General features: G+C 46.1%; 2 protein-coding genes across 2 annotated transcripts in view; one reads left to right on the forward strand and one right to left on the reverse strand.

The window, feature by feature from the left end:
- mtd (TLD domain-containing protein mustard) overlaps positions 1-2,255 on the reverse strand; it is a 168,328-nt gene extending 166,073 nt beyond the window's left edge. Inside the window, exon 1 of the mRNA XM_084600822.1 lies at positions 1,635-2,255. Within this exon, the coding sequence (XP_084456948.1) occupies positions 1,635-1,705 (71 nt within the window). The 5' untranslated portion in view covers positions 1,706-2,255. The remainder of the gene's footprint in view (positions 1-1,634) is intronic.
- A 210-nt stretch (positions 2,256-2,465) lies between these two features.
- RpL7 (ribosomal protein L7) lies at positions 2,466-15,587 on the forward strand. Its single transcript, XM_084600836.1, has 6 exons — positions 2,466-2,615; positions 2,842-2,962; positions 3,075-3,241; positions 4,246-4,383; positions 9,695-9,804; positions 15,199-15,587. Exons 1-6 carry the CDS (start codon positions 2,605-2,607, stop codon positions 15,405-15,407), a joined length of 756 nt encoding a protein of 251 aa, XP_084456962.1. The 5' UTR covers positions 2,466-2,604; the 3' UTR covers positions 15,408-15,587.
- Positions 15,588-17,566: the final 1,979 nt, after the last annotated feature.

A 17,566-nucleotide genomic window follows, 5' to 3' on the forward strand; every position in this document is an offset into this window, starting at 1 on the left:
TAGATCTCGCCACACCCTGCGGTGACCCTGTGCAGCTAGTAGATGCACCGGGTTGGTTGTATTTTGAGGGCTGTGTGTTAGGAATTGGATCTTGACTAGACCAAGGTTTCTTTTTTTCTTTTCTTTTTTTTTTTTGTTTTTAGTTGCGTTAGCCATTCTGTCGCTATGCCCTCGGTAGACTGTACTTCTAAGAGACAGAGTAAGAGAGAAAGTTTTATTTTTCAATATGGACGTGGTTTTTATTCTGTACGAGAACTTTCTATGGAAAAACCACTGGGCCGATTTTTCTTGTCGAAAATTGTAATGTACAGGCGCCCAAATCTTTAACTGGCGTGCGCGAGCGGCGACGTTTCTGTGCGTCAGCGACCTATGACGGAGCGAAGTTGGAAACAGGATGAGGCTAAGCGCATGCTCACAAAGCACGCTCAGCTGGACGCGTCGTCTGCCAGGCTGTTCCGTCCAGCTGAGCGTGCTTTGTGAGCATGCGCTTAGCCTCATCCTGTTTCCAACTTCGCTCCGTCATATGGCGCTGACGCACAGAAAAGTTGCCGCTCGCGCACGCCAGTTAAAGATTTGGGCGCCTGTACATACCCCCATGTTGCCCAAATGAATCTGCGCTAGCTGATTAACAGCGTCAGTAAGCTGTGCATGCAGGTGTGTTTGGCTCGACCTGGAAATAACAGCTGATGAAGATAGCTTGCAGGCGAAACTACATCTCATATGTACGAATTAAATTAACCTACGCGAAACACAAATTCGTAAATCTCGAGTATTTGGATAGGATGCATACAATGGAGTCAGTACATGAAAATTTTCACCATACCAAGTTTTGATTAGCGCCCTAATTCGCTGCAAACATTGGTTAACAGTCACGCGAACAAAAAGCAAAAGTTTACTGTCAGCCGGGCGCAATATATATCCGACATGATCATCGAAGCGCGTTCCAATATCATACTAACAAAATTATCTCATAACTGATAGCATATCACCATGCTCGCAATGAAAAACGACTTCAAACAAGCGTGCCATTATACTTACACCCGCTTGCGCCACAGTAACCACCCCTACAGATTGAGAGGAACGAATGCTACCCTAGAGAGAGCTTCGCCGCAAAGCTCACCGATCAGCGGAGGAAGACATCATCCCCGACGAGTCCGAAACGCACCGGCTGTGGCCGGGGCACAACAGAGCAACAGTGGCACGGCATCACGATTGGTCGTGCAAGACTCGGAACCGGTCAAGCCATGCTATCACACTGTACGCAAAATGGCTCGCGACATTGCGGGATGACACTTCGTTGTCTTTTTCCTCACTTTCGGTTTCGCCAGCTCCGTGCGAGACGTCGCCTCTGATCGCTATTCATCTTTACGTTCTTGCTCCCTTCTCCACTGGTGCGATCGTATATGCGTCGCACTACGAGAGCACAGACAGGACAGAAGCAGCAGGCACGCGCAGGAAGGTACAATTCCGTCATGCGACAACTGGCGTCGACGTCCGGTCATAAAATTAAGCTCTCACTTGTCGCCCGGGACCTGCGCCGGACCCACCTAGCTCATTAGGCCTACGACGACGTCGGCCAGCGCGCATAGGAACAGCGTCGACGGAGAACTGTGTAGAAGCACTGTCGTACTTACTGCCAGGAGAGGCCGATGCCATGCAGTCGATCGCGGAAAGATCTCTGGCGGGTCGGTCCCGACGAGGACATGGTTGCTGAAGCGTCGTCACAGCTCCCGAAACACGGTTCTCTCTTTTTTTCCCTCCGGACGTCTACCCCTCGAGTCGCTCACGACGATGCGCGATCAGCCGATGGAGCGCCATGGTTTCGCGCGGAGGTTCCGTCGTTGCCACCACAATACGACGCTGACTTTTGCAACATAAGTGTTCACGCGTGCCCGCTCGGACAGGCGCCTTGTCGCCGTCTCGGCCGCTCCGATTTGGGGGCGAAGCCGTCAAGGTCGCGTCGCCGCAGCGCCGACGCACGCAGCATGGAAAGCGGCGGGCGAGGAGCTCTGGCGGCGCCGAGCCGAGGCCGACCCCGACGATGCTCTCCGAGGCAAGGCGCTCGATGCACGTCGAAATACGACCGATGCGCCTCTTTCTTTTTTTTATGCGATCCGAAACGAATTTCAGGGACGAGCACAGGTATGCGCTGCAATGTGCGACGCGCTGGTAGCAAGTCCTTCGCACCACGCGAACTTGAGATGGAGAGCAGCGGAAGCGCTGAATGCCTCCAGCGCTGCGGCACTAATCCGTGTGTTTACAGTCGCACAGCGTCCACAGCGCCGTTTCTCTCAATCGCCACATGAATCGCCATGTTTTTGATAATTATGACGTCAGTAAAAAATAGGCGCGCCATCTGTTTATGCAAAACTCAACCATGGCCATCCCGTCCTCTCTTAATATTTAGCAGCCTCTGAGACTACGTATAAAGCAAGGTATTATAAAGTGTGTAGATCTCGGAGGTAGCTGAATAGTTTCCACCGTGGTCAGCGTAGTACAGTGCCCGTAGTTTTCGTTTTTGGGTAGTTCTCTAAGCCGCCACGGGGGCGCTGAAGATCTCATCGGCGCCATTAATCTCCGGGTGTACTCTTTTCCAAGTTAGCCATGGCGCCGACGTAAGTGCATTTGTTTCTGTTTGTAAAATCTGGTCTCATCGCCTTGAAATCATGCTTTTAAACACATTTGTTGCATTGTGAATAATCTCAAAAACTTGTAGAATGTGTATTGATTCTTATTTTATTTATTGGATGCCCGAGATCCTTCCAAAACGCTCAAGCCGCTACAGTGTCGTCGGTCATGCATTTCGCCGATGGGCTCAATGCATTTGTCGTCTCTTTGCAGCACATCCGCGAAACCAGAAAAACAGAAGCTTCCGGAGGTTCCGGAGAACCTTCTCAAGCGCCGCAAACAGCGTGCAATCTCTAAAGTTAAGCAATTGGAGAATGCCATCAAGCAGAGAAAGGTAAGCCCGACGCGTCATGTGTCTCCTTCTTGGCTACCTGATTCTGTGGTCTGGCTCGTGCCTTTGTGTTCTGTATTCTATATTCTTCTGTATTCAATTCTGTATTCAACAGACGAAGCGGGCTAAGCGCCTTGAGATCTTCAAGCGGGCTGAGCAGTATGTGAAGGAGTACAGAAGACAGGAGCGCGACACCATTCGTCTCAAGCGTGTGGCTAGGAACAAGGGCAACTTCTACGTTCCTGCTGAGCCGAAACTTGCTGTTGTCATCCGTATAAGGGGGTAAGAGGACCACGCTGGAAAATCTTGCAAAAGCTGTTTTGATTGTGCACTGCGTTTCCTGCTGTCACCAGACCGTCACGAGCTGCTGTTAATTAGTGGTGCTGCGACAGTCAAGCGACGAGAAAAAGAGAATGCATTCTTTTTCGTGATTTCTAGTTTCATTTGTTGTCGAAAACTATGGAGCCATCACGCTGGCAAGATTTCCTTTGAACTTACGACAGTATCACTCTAGTTAGCCTGTAGCCATCATGTCAGCAAACATGTTCATACTATGCTAGAAAAAGTGTTCAGTCTACATTCAGTTTTTCAGGATTCTGTAGCCTGGAAGTCAGCCAAATCTGATGGTGGTGTTTTGCAGCATGCTTGTTGTTAGTGCTCCGCGTTAAAATTCGGTGCCAAACAGTAAAATGAAACCATTGACTACACGCAATAGGTTAAGGCAATAAGAGGGAGGGGGGGCAGGTGGGACGTTTTGTTGCTGCTGGGTTTCTGTTGAAGGGTGCTGTTACTCATGGCTATGCCGGTGCTCCATTCTACCAGCTGTTTGCAGCACTACAAAAGACAAGACATGTGCCAATCGGGGAGGCACGCACTACATGACTGCTTCTACGATCCTTTCTCCAAATGGCAGCAGCACAGTAGAGCATGAGCAGTCATGTAGCGCGTGCCTCCCCGATTGGCACATGTCTTTCTTGTCTTTTGTAGTGCTGCAAACAGCTTGTAGAACGAAGTATACTATACATATGCATTCGTTAAGAATGCCTCTGTCAGGGTTATTACTGAAAACCTGTACGGTTCTGCACATCTCGCATACAACAAATGCTCAGACTTCGGAGCAATCAAGAGATGTCACTTGTTAGTGAGTGTCTTTTGTGTTCCTCCTTTCAATGCCTTTTCATAGGACATTGAACCAGCTTGCTAAGCAGTGCATTTAATGCCTCATTTGTTCATGTGCCAGTCTTCAATGGGTGAATAATCTTGCCATGCCTCTACTTCCACACCAGTGTCAACGGCGTGAGCCCCAAGCCCAGGAAGGTGCTGCAGCTTCTGCGCTTGCGCCAGATCAACAATGCCACATTTGTCAAGCTTAACAAGGCTACAATCAACATGCTCAGGATTGCTGAGCCTTACATCACCTGGGGGTGAGTGTGTGCGTGCATGCATTCGAGGGTTGTTGAGTTCAGATTCTTTCTTCTCTTGTTCAGCTTTTTGTATGGGGTTACAGGGTGTCTAGCAAACCAATATGTTCAAAATTCTTGACATTTCCCTGATTATTTCACTTAAAATTCCGTGACGAGTGAAGAGGCTAAAAAATATAGCTCCTGATCACAATGAGCATAGACGTATAATTCACATCAAAAAGCTATTTATTAATCATATTCTGCAACTTACAATAGTAAAGTTTATTGAAAATTAAAAGTGCACTAATGCCAGCCTCAAAGCACGCGATCTGCTCACCCCACAAACAGCAGAGCCAGTCCAATCCAATATAGCCGCGCACGCTTGGCGGCGCTATGCAGCACAGCTTGCCGATCGCTTTCGCACTAGCCGCTGCCGGCGCAGTTATACCTGCTTTTTGTCGCATACTACTGTCATGCATCGCTTCCACATATTTTTTTTTTAGTACTCACCTCGCGCACTTATTTGTTCGTCTATTGTGGCAGCTCAACCATGCGTTGGCATCTAAGTGTATTGCACCTTGCAGCGTGGCCGCCGCCGTGGTGGCGCACGCTGGTAAGAAGTGGGAAAAAAAAAAAAAAACTGCCTGAATAGCATACATGCCGTGTGCCAGCTTAAATTGAAAATGCACTGCAGAATATATTGTGCCATTTTCTTTTACTTGGCAAAATTTTTGATGGTTTCCCTGATGTTTTACTGATTTTTCTTAGTGCTTAAAATTTCCCTGACAATTCACGGTTCCTAAACACCCTGGCTTAATTGGGGTGTCCAACCCATTAGCTGAACTTGATATGACTGCCCATTTTCATCCTCCCCTGTTAACATCTTAGCTAGGCAGAAATAGCTTCTTAATGTGAGCTATACAGAACACTTCACTGTGCTGTATGCTGTATGTAACTGTTTTCGTTCAACTCACGGAGCAAAGTTGTTTTGGAACTCTTCTCTGCTGCGCTCTGTGTCACCACCAGGCCTCTGAGTACTGCTGAGAAATAGTTTCATTGACCTGTGCTCATGGTTTTCCAGACAGGACTTGTGTTCGCACTGGGCCGCAGTGCGAACACGTGCTTGTATTTCACACTCGTGCATGTGTTTTGTCTGAAAGCTGTCAAGCACTGAGCACCCATTTGAGTTATCGTTTGCAGTAGTGTCGAGCTTCAGTGCAGAGTTTAGTTTCTAGCAGGGGTCAGTCACTGTTCAGTTTGTTTTGTTGCCTGATGTTGATAATAAGTGCGCATTGTTGCTCTTTGAATTGAGGTTGGTGCACTTGTCCCTTTACCAGCCAGTGGTTTTTCAAAACTGGCATGGTCAGAAAAAAGTGCACACATAAATTTTTGGTGCTTGAGAACTCTCTTCGATCCTCGTTCTTGGACTTGGGGAAAGTTACGCTTTACCATACAGGCCAATTCTTTTTATTTATTGCTTAACAGCATGCCGACAGCTTTTTTTTTTTTTTTCCCTCTTTTTAACTATGCGATTTCATCTGAAAATGACTGTCATTGGGCAGTGGTTAGCTTATACTTCTGTCACACGGACAAGTCCCAACTCCCGGTAACTTCTTTTCCATAAAGGGCTATGGAGGGAGTTCAGCCTCAGTGGTGCTGTCGCCATGTCACACGATTAAGAACGAGCTTCTCAGAGAGGCCATTGGGGTCCCATTAGGCGCCTTTCGTTTTGTATTTGCATATAAAATAAGTTGAAAACAATAAAATAATTTTTAGCTGCCTTCTTTTCAACAATTTGAATTAAATTTAAAATATAAATGCATTCTTCATTCATGTGAAGGGAATGCGCTGCAGTTGAATCCCACTACAGCGAATTGGCTGCGCATACGAAAAATTTTGTTGTCTGAGAATTTACGGACAACTTGAGCAAAAAAAAATATTTCCAGAAGTCCATAAGCTTTGTCTGCTTGTGTTTCACTGCCTGCAGTGGCTTCACGAGACTCTCACACTGTTAAGAGAGCCATCGCAACGTCGTCATCGTGAGAGCCCAGGAACTTCCTAATAACATTGAAGGCATCAATCATCTGCGAGAGGCTGCCAAGGCTGGTGAATCCTGGGCGGAGTCATCTTTAGCATCGGATGGCGGCTCTTCCGGCTCGCCAACACTCTTAATGATGTCCTCATTCTCTTCGTAGACAAGCACATCCACGTCAGTGTTGAGAAAATCGTCCTGTTCGATATCGCCAGGGATGTGGGATTTTCAGGCCGTACTGATCTCCGGAGTCAACTATGATGGAGCGTCATCTTCCGCGGCTGTAGCTGTGATGGTCTCCTCGTGGTCAACATACCCGGCGTACTGGAAGCAGTTGTAGATCAAGGTGGACCGTGTCACGTTCCACGCAGCAGCCATCATCTCAAGAGCCATGGATAGGTCCACCTTTGTCTCCTGCCAGTTTCGAGGTTCAAGAGAATCCGCTCAATTAGCCTTTCTCGATAAGCGCACTTCACCCTTCAGATGGTGCCTTGATCCAGCGGCTGAATGATCGAAGTGCAGTTCGGTGGAAAAAATCTCACTTCGACGCTTGACAGTTCGACGTCCTCAATGCGGTGGGCAGAACAAACCTTTCAGTTCTGCCTGCTCGTGTTGTGGTCAAATGCCGTAAGCCAGTCCACAAATATGGCACAGGTCATCCACGACCGTTCGTTAGTGACATACTTGACGGGAAGGCTTCTGTTTCCCTTGAAGCAGAACGGTTTGGCACTTCTGCCAATAACAAACGGGGGACGCTTGTCTGATTCATCCATGTTTGTGCACAGCAGCATAGTCACCCTTTTCTTGCTGTGCTTGCCACCCTGGCAATGCTGCCCTTTAAAATCTAGCATCCTCGCTGGCAGCATCTCATAAGAGGCCTGTCTCGTCCGCGTTGTATATATCGGACGTAGCCGCTCATAATATCAGCCACATTGTCTACCGCCCATTCCGATGCACCGCCAGTGTCTGTGGAACTTGCTTCACCGCACAAAACTTTTCCCACAATGTTGTGCCTCGCTTTGAAGCGATTAAGCCAACCTGTGCTGGCCTTGGTCATTCAGGCCTAGCAAACAGGCATAACTGAGGGCCTTCTGCTGAAAAATGCTTCCGCTAAGCAGGAGGATCTTGGCTCTCGTTTCGACGACCCAGGCATAGACAGCCTTATCAAGCTCCTCGAATGTTGGCGGCGTCGCCTTCTTGTGTTGAGCTGAAGCGCCCGACGCTAGTGCCTTACCTATGCTTTCCTTACTCCTCAGTATCTTTAATAAGAACTCGGCACGATGCCAAAATCTGCGGCAATATTCGCTTTCTGCTCCGGCGATAATACGCACCTTTTCTTCTAGCGAAAGAAACTTCAGCTCCTTCGCTGACGGTGACATCCTAGGAAGTTAGCAGCGACTAGCAGAGACGAGACCGCGCTGAACAATGCACTCGCGAACGACAAGGACACACAAAGAAAAATGGTGATGCGGAGTAGGCTTCTTCCTGCAACGCTTTTCAGCCTGTCTCTCGTTTTTCTTTCTCTCGTTTTGTTTTTCTCTGACAGGGCACGAAGCTTCGCCCACCAGTCCTCGGCCTGCCTGAAACGCGCTCAGTTCTTAGCAGACGACACCGCTGAAGACGCTAGCAGATGATGTCGTATTTGCGCGTGGGCGCATTTTACACTCGCTTTCGAGCAACCCTTCTTCGTTTGGAGGCCGCAAGCGCTTGCCAGCCAACACCGCTCGCACATGATCATGACGTGCTTTCCTGCTTGGCAGGAAACTGCTAGCACGGTGACCGCGAGCTGCGTCAATCGAGGAAGCCCAGCTAAGGCAAGGGTGGACTCGTTTTTTTACACGAAGAATGGAGTTAACTAATGAGCGGGGCGTGACATCACTTCAAAAATTACGTGGGAATCTGAAGGAAAAAAGCAAGCGAGCGGTGCACGCAAGGAGTATGTACTGTATGAGTGCGCCACCGTCTCCTCCCCCAGCGGTCTGCGATGCAAAAAATAAATAAATGGCGGGAATGAGAAAGTCTCTCCAGCACCCACCTTCTGAAGACAGACAAGACGGAGGGGCCACTCATCCGCGAAAATTCACAAAAAATTTGTAGAAGGGAACATGTGCTTGCAAAGTACTTCGTTTTTGAGGAAATTTTTATGCATTAAGTCCTATGGGTGTTCCACGGGGAATGCAAAATACTTTGGTGTAGTGAAAAAAAGTGGTGTTCGTTGTGCCAGGATTTAACTGAATTGCTTTTACTAGCATAGCGGGTTTGTCTGTTCTGCTGGCCACAATCTGTTTGTGAAATTCTTGCGTGCATGCTTGGATATTTGTGCTTATTTTTTTCCCATGCTTTGCATTGTGCTACATTATTAAAATTAGTCATAGACTCAAAATTAATGCATGTTTTTTTTTTAAACCTGCACTGAAGCTCATGGGGAAACAGAGTACTCCCTTTACCTGCTCGAGGGAGATTATCGGGACTCCTTGCGCCAGGAACTTCCTTAAACTTCCTTTCTTAAAGGAATGCCATGTGGCAGAGTGCATATCTCCATTCCTTGGTTGAAGGGAGTTGAAAGGCGTTCAGCCATGCCCTTGTGACAGCTGTATTAGACCGGCAGTCTGCCTGGAGGGACATCATAGTTTGAAGGGGGTGCTTTAGGTAGCTTTTGTGCACCTGTGCTTTCTTAACAGACACAAATATCTTTGGGCGCACTGATGTTTTAGTTATCACCCTTGGTATCAAACCTCCAAACAAAGAGCTGTAGCCACATAAACCTCTTCTAATGGTTTTATGCCATCATTAATAGTCCGATGAGTTTGATTTCCTGTTGTTTGTTTGAAGGGTACTAAGGATAAATTAAACTTATCTCATATATATTGATTACCGCATTTAGCGATAAATATTGTACCTTTGTTGGAAACTGAGCTTTTATTATCTTGCGAAGGACGAAATTGAGTATTGGTGTAGCCACTGCGGGGCACTTCGCAACTAAACCATAGTGTGCCAACACTGAATCTATTCTTCTTGCTCCAAACTGTGGTCATTAAGCTTTTTTTGTGTGTGTATTGACATAAACTTGAATCATCTGGCTGGAAAAGTTTTAAATGCAATTTTTCCTACAATAAAGGCATCATTTGGTGTTGGACTATCACCCAGAAAGAGACATGGAGAAAGATAGTATGATGTTTTTCATGGTGTCCGTTTAGTTCAGGCTCATCACTGCTGCATATTAGGATAAGCGATTCCTGCTTGTGTGGCTGTTGTGTGCAAAATGGCGTCTTTGGTGCTCATTCTGTTTGCGGCTCGCAGCTACCCGAACCTGAAGACTGTGCGTGAGATGGTATACAAGCGAGGCTTTGGACGCCTGGACGACCGCAGGGTGCCGCTGTCTGACAACTCCGTCATTGAGAAGCGCCTTGGTGAGTGAGAGTTCTCACTGTTTAATAAAACTGCTTCCTCTCCCTGTCTTAATACCATAGACAATAGTTCACACAGGGGATTGTGTATTGGCCAAAAGGCACGCGGCAACAGTGCACTTTTGGGACCAAAGGCAGTCTACATTAATCCCGAGACCTTCTTTTCTCTCTGATGTCCCTCATAGCCCATGTGCTCTATGGAACTTTTAAGCCCTTGATTTTACTATTTGTTTAAAAATCTTTTGTGTTTGCTTGCAACGAACTGAGAGCAAAGGTGAAGAATGGTTTAAAAATTGTGGCTGCAAAGCAAAGATACATGGTAAGGAAAACTGGCCATTGATGTAAATTGATGCAGGTGAGCACATTATACAGTAAAAAATCTCGTTACAAGAGACAAGATTACAGGAGACACTCGGTTATAAGAGACACTTGGAAATGGTTTGGTTGGTTTTCCTATGTTTGCCATGTTAAGGGGAGACGCGGGTCGAAAAACGGCGATTTTCAGTAAAAAAGTCACTTTTGTGATTTTGACTGTTTCAGCAACACTGATCCTTCCTCTTTAATATATAAAAAAATCAGAGCCGAAAACAGTCGCGAAATCATTTAAAAAGTCTGTTAAAGCACGCAAGGTGGCTAAAGAAGGAGCAGATACGACCCATGTTCAAACGCGTGACGCGTCAAATCGCGGCGTCGCACGCCACTGAAATTTTGCAAGGCGGCAGGCCTACGCTTTTTCTCCCTAAAGCTGGCTTTGCCGCTTCACGAACCCCCAGCAAGTAATAATAATAAAAAAGTTTCGCCGCCCAAACCTAGCATTTTCTCTGGCCATATAAATCACGTGGTGCGATTTCGACCCCGCCATTGGCTGTCAGTGTGGGAAGCGGCCATAGCTCGTCTGCTCTTCATGCGACGCGTAGCTCGCTGTCACGCTTGCCCACTAGTTTTCTCTCGGCGTGTTTTCAAAATTTCATGCATCTTCGTGCTCGTCGCTGCGATAGAATCCGAGAAGAAACGTGACTTTCGGTGTCGAAAGTACCGATCAAACCACGCGTTCAAGGGAAGTCACCGGCAAAGTGAAACGGCGTGCAGTGGAGACGTCCGCGGAAGCTAGGCCTAACCTCGGCGGAGGCGACACTTTTGACAGCTCGAAGCCGGCTGGGCACTGAAGTTTCAGTGACAGCTTAGACAATTTCGTCAGTGCATTGGATAAGAAGATAAGGATCTTCGAGCGTTGAGGAGACCTAGTACGGCGAGTGCCGATCTCGCCTTTATCGGCGAGATCGGTGCCGCGAACGCACTGGCGAGCGAGCAGCATGTCGGGAGCGCGGACGCTGCTAACTTTCCGTTCGCGAGTTGGCCAAGAAGTGAAAAGGACTCTCGTCGTTTCTAGAGCTGCGTTGCAGCAGTGTAGTGTGTGCCACGTCCGTTGTGTCGCAGTCGTGCGCGGTGTGCAGCTCCGGTGGACGACGCCCTTCAGCCAGCCTGAGGGAGATTTTTGCCGTGAACGGCAATGCAGGGGTTGCGGCGCTCGTTATTGGTGCTGGATACAATCAACTTTCCCGATTTTGTGTAGTTCTTGGTTTGCCGAAACAAGTGCACCATAAGGAGTTTAATGCCATAACAAAAAATGTGCACCTTGTGGTTACAAAGCAGTGGCTGACAGAAGCAAGGTCTCAGCATCACTAAATAGCCAAGAAAGCACGCCTTGAGAATGCTGCTCACAATGTCACTGTGGGAGCAACATATGATGCTGGTGAATTCTAAAACTGCACTGTATCATAATACCCTGGCCTGCATTGTGTGCAATTTTCATGCAGATAGTGCTGCTACAAAAGCAATAAACAGCTTTTGTATCTTTAAATCGCATTTTTCTCGAATTCGTATTTTGGGCCGAATATGAGTTTTGTGCACAATATTTTATGTCGTTATTTTAGTTCAATCAACACCAAATTTGGCATGCATAATCTTTAGGATGTGTAGAATGCAAGTATCTAGGTTTAAATGCAATCAGCAGTATTTTTGGGCATGCAAATTAAAAAAAATTATCTGGTGCTAGCCACTAAAAACAAGGCACCAGATATAAAATTGTCTCAGAACATTGCATGCCAAGAGAATGTTGCTATATTGCTTATTTGCACTCAGTGGAGTGTTGGGGACAAGAAGAACTAGTTGGCTCTGCCCTACCATGCTTGCTGCTGTGTACAGCAGCTGCACAAACATGCATTGTTTTTCACTTATGCATGGCATTTAGAATATGAAAACATTAAGCTATTTTAAAACTAAAAGCATATTTAGAAAGAGGAGATCAATCTCTATAAGTGGTGCAATTTTCATTCACCTAGCATCAATATTAAGAAAAAAATGTTTTCGAGTAGCATCTCCCCTTAACAACTTTGCATACAAGAGACATGGTTTCAAGAGACACTCTGTTACTAAGGGCAATTTTTTCAGGTGCCTAGAGTAATTTCTACACTATAAGAGACACAATTAACTCAGGTACACTCACGCAATGCAGCTGACTCGTATGTGCGACAGTTTAGATTCCCTTAATTAAATTCTGTTCCATATTAGTGTCCTGTTTTGTTGTATGTCAGGAACCAAAAAGGAGTGCCTCCTCTTTACTGAGAAGTCAAAATGTCCCTGTTGTTTCAGTCACACAGGAATGTGATGACAGTGGCTGAAACAATAAGGCCATTTTGCCTTCCCAGTCAAGAGGAGGCACTCCTTTTTGGTTCCTGACATACAACAAAACAGGACACTAATATGGGACATAATTTAGATAAGGGAATCTAAAATGCCACACATACGACACGATAAAAATTTTTGGTTACAAGAGACATCTTTCTGGGGTCCCTTGAGTGTCTCTTGTAACGAGGTTTTACTGTATATCACAATCGCACTGAAGGTTTTGTGCATTGGATGGAGTTAATGGTACTGAATGCAAGATTTCTGTGCAATACTTTTCTGCCAGAGTAACTCAGAAATCTGCTGTTAATGCTTAAATATCTGCACATACTTGAACGTGTTAGGGAAAACTTATATTAGCTGGCCAAATTACCAGACGCCAGTGATTCAGATTTTTTATGATTTTGAGGAATCCTCACACACCTGATAGTAGTGCGTACAGATTTACTTCCAATATTTCAGATCCCGTAGAGCAAAATTGTGACTGCAGATCGAATAATGCAATATTGTTTCAATTTAACATAGGTGTGCGTGGGTAGCTGTTGCAATGGGCCTGCCCTTTGCTGCCAAGAAAGGCGCCCCCTTGTATTTCAGTGGAGTCAAGTCAAATGGAGGCTTGACTGTTTGTTTCTTGTTGTCACTAAAGTTAATGATGATCTGTTGCCACCAAGGTAGCTTGCTAAAAAAGACGAGTAAGCCAGGGTATGCGACTGCATTGAAAATGGGACTACTCGACCGTACGCCTCGGCTTGGGTGCTTATCGCATGGGGCTGATATGCAGAGGGTGGGTTGCAGTCAAAAGTGCACAGTTCTTCCCCACTATTTGCAACTGTGGTTGCCCAGCAAAACAGATGCTGTTCCTATTTCTGATGGTGTGCGGGAGTAGCGTGGGGCATGCATTGTGGCGCATTCGTAGTGCGACTTGTGGCCACTTCACATTCTGGTATTAGATGGGTAATATGGATATGAAAGCATGGCCAGAGGTAATCTAATACAGTACAGTCCACTTCCAACGATATTGGAAAAAAACCATAAAATCCAGTCATTGTAATTATCGTTGTCTGGACACACGAAGAAAAGGAAAAAAAGACCGGAAGAGCACACCCACATTTTCCCATGCATGTAGGCTTGCGTATTCACCAGCAGTGAGTGAACGCATAAAAAACCATAAAATGACTGCTTAAAATAAGTTCAAAATTTGCACACGCTTGAGCTCAAGCTTGACAATCGCCATGAGCATATCTTCCAGTAGCGTGTACTATTAACTTTGAGTTGCGCCTGGGTGTCGCACCGCTGCCGCCAGTTAATTAGATTTAGGGCTCGCATGGCTCATTCAACCGGTTGTTACATGCGGCTCGCGGCTCCATCGGTATCGTTGGCCTGGCGGCTTCGTGGCTCGGCGGACGACATCAACGGTCCCAGCAAAGACGAGGCGTCTTCTAACAAAACCACGTTTAATACGACATCATGAAGGAACGGGCAGAGAAGCTGACCCGGAGAGAATACTGACACTCACACAGCTGGTGTCTGGCGTTGTCTCTGCGACGCCTCCCAAGTAGTCTGTCGCAGCGGAGTCTGCCGCTGCTTTTTATAGGCTTGTCAGTTCAGAGGGAATGGGAGAGTCCGCAAGTCCGAACAAGACGAGATGACTCAATCGTCGGTGGCGAGACCGAATCTCCTTCACCTCCTGCAGACGGGCAAGGGCGACGCACTCTCCCTCGAGCGCCGGGCTTGGCCAGCGTTTGCATGCATGCACATTTGGCGCATGGCACGGACACGCCGAGACGCGCCCGCGGGAGGAAGCGTTGGGCGGCCAGCCGGACAGCGCTGAAATAGCTGAAACGCTCGCTGCTTCGCCTGTTGCTACGCGGTAGCCGCGTCAGCTGTCACACTTGTGGGTGGCGAAGCATAATAGTACGCTGGCAGCAGTCCTTTTCCGTGCTTGAAACTGATCAGTTACTGGATGAATTGCAGCCCTGATGATTGTTGAAGTCATGTCGTGGGAGTTGTCGCCACGGCCAGGTGCACTTTACTATAACAGATTTTTACCGAAAATGTATTTACTGGGACTTTAGTTTCACTTATCAGTTTTTACTCTATCAGAGGTTACTATAGCGGGGTTTTATTGGAAAAATTGATACTTATTCAGGATTTTATACATTCTAATATTTTCAAATACGTTGAAAATTTTGAGTTCACCGCAAGCTTGACTGCATGGACTGTGCAGTGAAGCGTCCTCAAAACACGATAGATAGGCCGTTTTGTTAAGAGGTCTTCCCGGCAATGTGCGAATAGCAAAGCACTTGATGAAACCAGGAAATACCATTCTCTCTTGGGATTCATCTCAAATGCACAATCATTGTGCAGGTGTTCATCAGCCAAAATGCTGCGAGAATTTTTCAGTTTTTTCAGGCGAGTCGATAATTCAAGCTTTCAGTTAACGAGTTTACTGAATTCAGCAGCAATATAACATTCACCTTTAAGCATGTCCCTCCTGTACAAAAAAAAATTTATACAAAATTTTGTATACAATGTATACTGGATTTTTCAGTAGGATATACGCTTCTGTGCAGTTGTAGATAAATTTCAAGCATTCTGTGATGCTGCTGTGCCATTTTTGCCTCCACTGTTTAGCATGTGTTTGTATTACTGCACCGAGTAAGCATGGATTCAGCATTGCAAGCTTGTGTGACACTCTCATCTCTCATGCAGGCAAACTGGGCATCATCTGTATCGAGGATCTGATCCACGAGCTGTACACAGTGGGGCCCAACTTCAAGAAAGCCAACAACTTTTTGTGGCACTTCAAGCTGAACACACCACGTGGTGGCTGGCGCAAGAAGACCAACCACTACAGTGAAGGAGGGGACTTCGGAAATCGGGAAGACCTCATCAATCGGCTGCTCCGCAAGATGATCTAAGGCTGCCCGACAGTAATAAAGGAAAAAAAAACTAGCTCTTGTACAAAGTTTACTTGGTGCTTGTTTGGGTACTTTCCAAAAGTATCGATCCACAATATTGCTGATGGTTTCACTTGGAGCAGGCTGCAGTGCCCTGGACATTTGAATAAGAGGAGGAATAAATAAAATGTTCGCTCAGCAGCTCAAGGTGACTGGTTTATATTCTGGTTCCCTCAGCTTCATTTAGAATGTGAAAAATTCCTGTGTGCTGTTCAATGAGACTGTGTGCAGTAATTGCAGGTGGCCTAATTTATAATTTGGAACCCAAGTCAACATGCTGTACCTCATCCAGCTTCTTGAGGTGCCTTTGAATTCTTTGTGCATGAGGGAAATGGTTCATGAGGATATCTTCACGCAGTTAAGCGCTAGAATCTTTGCCAGAAGTGCTGTTTTCTTTTTTAGTCTGAGGGCACATTTGTCAACTTTGTTGATGTAAGAAAATGTGCCAGCAAATGCATTCTATAAACTAGAACAGCATAGAGCATAACAAATTTGCAAGTAAATTAAAAAACAAATGATTGGACGGAAGTAATTGCAAAAAAATCTGTGCACTTGACATATAGCACCTTCTCCAACCATTTTTAATTGCCAGTGAGTGAAGTATCCATGGCGGCCACAAGCTGTTAGGAAAGTTGTCCAAAAGCACAGAATGAATGAAAACGAGCAGGTAAGTCATCTCGCATCTTTGTTAGTACCAAGTGTGTCAAGCCTGTCAGACAAAAGCATACTTGAAGCCTAAGGGGATGATGCCATAAGGTGTCATTCACATATTCTCTAGAGTGTTTGGAAGTATCACAGGGCCTATTGTCGATGTGTTTAAATTAAGGAAGTGCCAGTGTTGAGGTGATAACAGTAGGAGCCACTGGCAGAAGGCTATGCAGCAAAAAAATCTGGCTACCCTTGAGTGCAGTCTATCCTTCATGAAGGTACTGCTGAGTGACCAGTGCCCTGGAAATTTTCACCACAGGCATAGGATAAAAATATGCACAAGGAGAGCAGAAATGTGCTGGTCATAGATGTGAACTCCAAACTAGTGGCGCTTGAGCATAGCAAAGTGGTAACTCCACGTTTCAATCTATCATGTCCAAAGAGTACGACCGTTCATTTATGAGCTTGAGCTTCACCCGTGTATGATAGGACGGCATAAATGGCCCTCTTTGTGGTTCATTTGACATTGGTCCCCAGACCAGGGCAAAGTTTTATTTAACTACGAACTTTCTGAGAAAGCTGTACAGCTTTCCTTTGCAGCTTGGCTGCGCTTGGGTGGATGTCAACGAAAGAGTTAATCCCTTACTACTCATTTGCCGTACTTTCATACAGTGGGCACTTACGTCGCTTACTCTTAAGGCAAAACATCAGTGTCATGTAATTTTTTCTCGTTATATTTAACATGGCCCTAACCAAAAGGCATATTAATGGGAAGCCTTCAAAAGGATCTATTGGTGGAAAAAAGGCTTACTAAAAGCTATGCATGCAGTTCAAGGAGCAAGTTGTGGCAACGGTTACTGTTGTTTATAGGGTAGTAGCAGAATCTAGAGGGCACTGGAGAAGCAAAGGCGCCTGCACAGTTGAATGATGCAACCTGTTTTGGTCAAGGTTTGTTTTTAAGTCTTGTCGGTAATGGTTTCTGAACCATAGCCGAGTATGGGCCACGAGAGTGTAGCAGTAGAAAGTGTTCAGAGAAAATTTCGCCTCCCTAATCAGCTCACCGGTGGACCAAAATTCACTGCACTTTTAAGTTATGCATCAGCCCAAGTTAGCCGACGCATTGATACCATGTGATAAGCTTGAATTTTAATTGAAGCTTGAGGTTTAAACATGGTCAATAATTGCAGTTATCCCTTTTAGGTGAAAGTGGTGTATTGTGCCCAATTTTCAGGAAGTTTTAGAAAGCTATGGTAAAATGCCTTGTAGTTTGTATTCCATTCTTAGGGGAGGTGTTCCTGCGACCATTCTGAGCACATGATGTAAGGTAGCTGCCATGGCTTGTGTGCATGAACATGTTTGTCTTCATGCAGTCTTTTCACTGCCTTATCTGCTCTTTATTGAATGCTCCCAACAAGATCTTTGCAAGTAAATTGCATTGAGTTACGCTAATTTGCAGCATGGATCTGTACACT

The sequence above is a fragment of the Amblyomma maculatum genome, chromosome 4 (assembly GCF_055883805.1).
Source record: "Amblyomma maculatum isolate TAMU_Amacu chromosome 4, ASM5588380v1, whole genome shotgun sequence".
In the NCBI taxonomy this organism is placed as follows: domain Eukaryota; kingdom Metazoa; phylum Arthropoda; class Arachnida; order Ixodida; family Ixodidae; genus Amblyomma; species Amblyomma maculatum.

Coding starts and splice junctions, on each gene's coding strand:
- RpL7 (XM_084600836.1), top strand. Junction 2,963..3,074: donor ATGCCATCAAGCAGAGAAAG/GTAAGCCCGACG, acceptor TGTATTCAACAG/ACGAAGCGGGCTAAGCGCCT. Junction 9,805..15,198: donor CGTCATTGAGAAGCGCCTTG/GTGAGTGAGAGT, acceptor TCTCTCATGCAG/GCAAACTGGGCATCATCTGT.